The sequence below is a fragment of the Nanorana parkeri genome, unplaced genomic scaffold (genome assembly GCF_000935625.1).
Source record: "Nanorana parkeri isolate BGI_ZX_2015 unplaced genomic scaffold, ASM93562v1 scaffold1265, whole genome shotgun sequence".
Lineage (NCBI taxonomy): Eukaryota > Metazoa > Chordata > Amphibia > Anura > Dicroglossidae > Nanorana > Nanorana parkeri.
Genome location: NW_017307533.1, coordinates 475,916 through 479,964, shown reverse-complemented (window position 1 = coordinate 479,964; position 4,049 = coordinate 475,916). Strand labels below are relative to the sequence as shown.

The following is a 4,049-nucleotide window of genomic DNA, read 5'->3' as shown; positions in this document are numbered from 1 at the left end:
CGTCCAGGGATAACAGGACATTTACCAACTGTTGTTGTGATTGGGTCTAGGCATATTAATGACGCGATACCCTATCCGATAGTGAAGAGGTAGAATGTTCCACTGCATTAATTTTGGAGGAGAATGTTGCGAGTTCTTGTCTGAGTTCTGCGAAATCCTGTTTGTAGGCTGATTCAATTCGGACAGTAAAGGACTCAAAGTCTACTTTGGTGGGAACCAATGCTGCTATGTCTTCCTTCGTGGGGGCACTGAGCAGAGATCTAAGGTCAGGGTCCACATGTAGCATTGGAATTGGGTCTGGAGGGCCCCAGGGGGTATTGAGCCTGGGGGATGCAGAACGCCAGGAGCCAAGGGAGTTTTCATCCCCAGAAATAACAGGGGGATGAGTCCAGGCCTGCTGTTGGGACTCCGTTGTCATTGCAATAGATGGTCCATTACTGAGCTTGCAGGGCGGTAAAGGTGGCAGAGGGGTGTGTGGAGACATATCCTCACCTGAGTCCGGTAGAAAGGAGCTGGGTGAGTGGTGTCTCGCCTCTGTAGTGGGTCCTGAATCTGTCACTGAGGATGGTGCTACAGCGGTTCGTGTTGGGGGAGAGCACGCTGTGTGATGCTCGGGTACCGCCGACGGGGCCATAGAGGCGCATTTGTGCGGCGGAATCTGCCGGTCCTCTGGTTCCTGGCCAGGGATCCCATCCCCCGCAAGGCAGCGTCGGCGGGAGCACTTGGTCCTGTGCCGAGGAGGCAGAGCCAGGCGGCTGAAGCTGACTGTTCGGCAGGGAGGGGCTGTGGGCCGCAGGCCGCATCTCGTCAGGCTGGCCCCCCTGCTCAAATAGTTGCCGAAAAGCCGTCTTGGGAGTAGCCTGTTTTACCCTTTGTTCTTCCTAGACATGCGGTCTGATAAGGCTGGCAGGTGCCGAAAGGTAAGGTATTTTATGAAGCCGGGAAAGGAGCGGAGAAATCCCACTGCTCACACGGCCATAGTCAGGCCACGCCCCTTTTTTGTTATATTTATTTTATTTTTAAAAACTTATTTTTTTTAACTTTAATTGCTATCACATAAGGGGGATTACAAGCCCCCCATGTGATAGCAGATTAGGGGTGACAGGTACTCTTTACGGTGATGCTGGGGGGTCCTAAAGACCCCTAGTGTCACCTTCACACTCTAAATAAGCTATTGAAGTGCAGATCGCACTTCAATAGCTTATTACTGGGGTTCAGGAGCCCAGCACTAACAGCTATGGGACCGTAAGTGATGCAATGCGCGTTTCTCCCGGTTCCATAGTACTGGGAGGGGATCGGCGAATGGAAGTTCGCCCATCTCCTCCACAGCTTCCCCCCGACACCAAAGAAGCCGGTCCCGGGCCCGTAGGAGGGGCAATGGAGCCCGGGAAACACAGTAGGTGTGGTGGGGACGACACCCGTTCACCGGCCCGAAGAAGCGATCTAGTTGCAGCTGAGCCGAAAGAATCGATTCTACTGTAAAGCCAACAGTCGGCTTTACAAGTTTAAACAGAGTCTATTTAAACAGCCCTGATGCCAGTGACATACACTGTATGTCCCTGGTCATGAAGGGGTTAACACTTCTAAACCTACAGCTGAATACCCTGCAGTATGTAACTACCACATGTTAGCAATAGCAGTGTTGAGGAAAACCATCATAATAATAATGACAATGTAACTTTCAATGGTATGTTAAGGTCCTGCATTGCACTGTTGGATGTGCCATGGGAGGAGGCAGAAGCATCAATAATTTTGCATACTACTGGGCTCATGTGTTTCAGGGGCTCTTGGCACTTACAGATATTAGAGGTTCATTTCTACGAGTCGCCTTTCATAACAAAGGAACCATAGTACCTAACACTCCACCATCTCCTGGCACTTCTCAGTCAGATTGGGGCATGCTGAACAGTCCGAAGACCCAGGAAGGAGGGAGCTGGAACCAATCGTCGGGCAGCTCGAGACAGGCCCCACTCAGCTGCTAAACCACAAGAGGTGGCTGTGTTGAAGCGGTAATGGCAGAGTCTGGCGGGCCTGGGAGTGGGCCCACGCTGCGGGGTACCTCTGTGTGGGCTAGAAGTAAATGAAAGGGCAGAAGGGCGTCGGTGATGGGCCCAGGGCAGTCTTTAATATTGACTGGACCCTGGGCAAACATTTTCTTGGGCCCTCTGCCCCACCCCTATCACCACCTGCCGCTTGCCATTATTTATTTTTTTAGTGTCATGTGACCGTTTTTCTTAAACAATACAGACCTAACGATTTTAGGACAGTGGTGGAGAGCCAGAGCCCAGTCGCAGCTGCAAACGCTGAGACCCATGTAGTTCTGGCCCTGACTCCAAGCTGTAGAGGGACTACAAATCTCAGCAATGCAGAGTACCACCAGCTATAGAGGACCACAGATCCCAGCGATATACAGGGGTGTGGAAATTTAAAAAAAACTACTTGCCCAAGGGCTAAAGTGGGGGCTCAATCTACTTGTCCCTCATGACAATCTACTTGTCCCGATACAAAAAAATTGTTATCAAAATCGTATTTAACCGTGCTAAATAGCGCTTCTCATTGGTCAGCGTGGTCCTCACACCACGCTGACCAACGAGTGCTCGCAATTTTCGAGCGAAATTCAAAATGCGCAGTGCTGTGCTGGTAAGCAGTACGGGGTACAAATATTACACCCGTATTGGCGGAGTGAAAGGACTGTTCGTCAAAAGGTAAGTGTAAGCAACTGCAGCAGCAATTCGGAAAACAACCAAGGAATAGAAAAAGTATGAAAGAGACATATAAATATTTCAATAAGCATTAACATTGCTCAAACCAGTTTAATACATAAATATAAAGAGACATCAAAGTAAAATGAAGTAGCTTCCCCTTTCCCAGATCATCATGTGCAAAACCCCATCTACTTCATGAGTGTAATTTTGCAAAGGGATTTAAATATTCATCAAAGGGGTGAAAGAACTAAAGGTACCGTATAAGAATTATATATTCAAGGTATTGAAACATATCTGAAAGTCTTGTAGGAATACAGGTAATTTCATCTACTGAGAACATATGAAAGAGCTTCAGAAACGAGGAGAATTGCACAAGATTCAGACAGGCTTGGGTTCCCACTAGGGATGTCCCGATGCCACTTTTTCAGGCCCAAGTACAAGTAATTCCCCCTCATTTACTTGCAGATACCAATTACCGATACTTATTCATAAAGGGACAGGTGACTTTAAATGATCCATAGTACAACTACATGTTATATACTATGGATCATGATTTAACCTATTCATGTAAGCAGCGGAGAATTGTAACTCTATTGCTGGAGTGTAGTGGAGGTGTGTGCTGTATATATGTACTACATATACATTACACACGTCCAGTACACTATAGCATTAGATTTACAGCCAGCCCCGTCCCAGCTTCCCTCACTCAGTTTCACTCCGATCCCTGTTGCATCACGTGATGCCTCTCGTAGTCGGCGCTGGGCAGGATCGCGACATCGCATCTCGGTGCTCCGCTTGTGGGAGGCGCTCGCAATTCTGCTCTGCTAACATGAATGGGTTAAATCATGATCCGCAGTACATATACAGTACACATGTCCCGTACACTGCAGTAATAGAATTACAATGATCCCCCTGCTAACATGCATAGATTAAATGATCCGTAGTACATAATAGTACATAACATGTAGTTGTACTATGGATAATTTAACCCATTCATGTTAGCAGGGGATCATTGTAAATCTATTGCTGCAATGTACGGGACATTTGTGCTGTATATGTACAGTACATATAGACTGCACTGCAGCAATAGATATACAATTCTGCACTGCTAACATGAATGGGTTAAATGATCCGTAGTACAGGGCTACATATCATGTACTATGGATCATTTAACCCATTCATATTAGCAGGGGATAATTGTAAATCTATTGTTGCAGTGCATTCTATATGTAGTATATAGTACATGTACATATAGAGTGCACTGCAACAATACATTTACAATTATCCTCTGCTAACATGAATGGGTTAAATGATCCATAGTACAGGGCTACATACAGATCATTT

General features: G+C 46.9%; 1 protein-coding gene across 1 annotated transcript in view; it reads left to right on the top strand.

The window, feature by feature from the left end:
- Positions 1-2,622: 2,622 nt before the first annotated feature.
- LOC108797362 (transmembrane protein 132A-like) overlaps positions 2,623-4,049 on the top strand; it is a 203,030-nt gene continuing 201,603 nt past the window's right edge. The window contains 1 exon segment of the mRNA XM_018568947.1: positions 2,623-2,705. Coding sequence (XP_018424449.1) covers positions 2,623-2,705 — 83 coding nt within the window.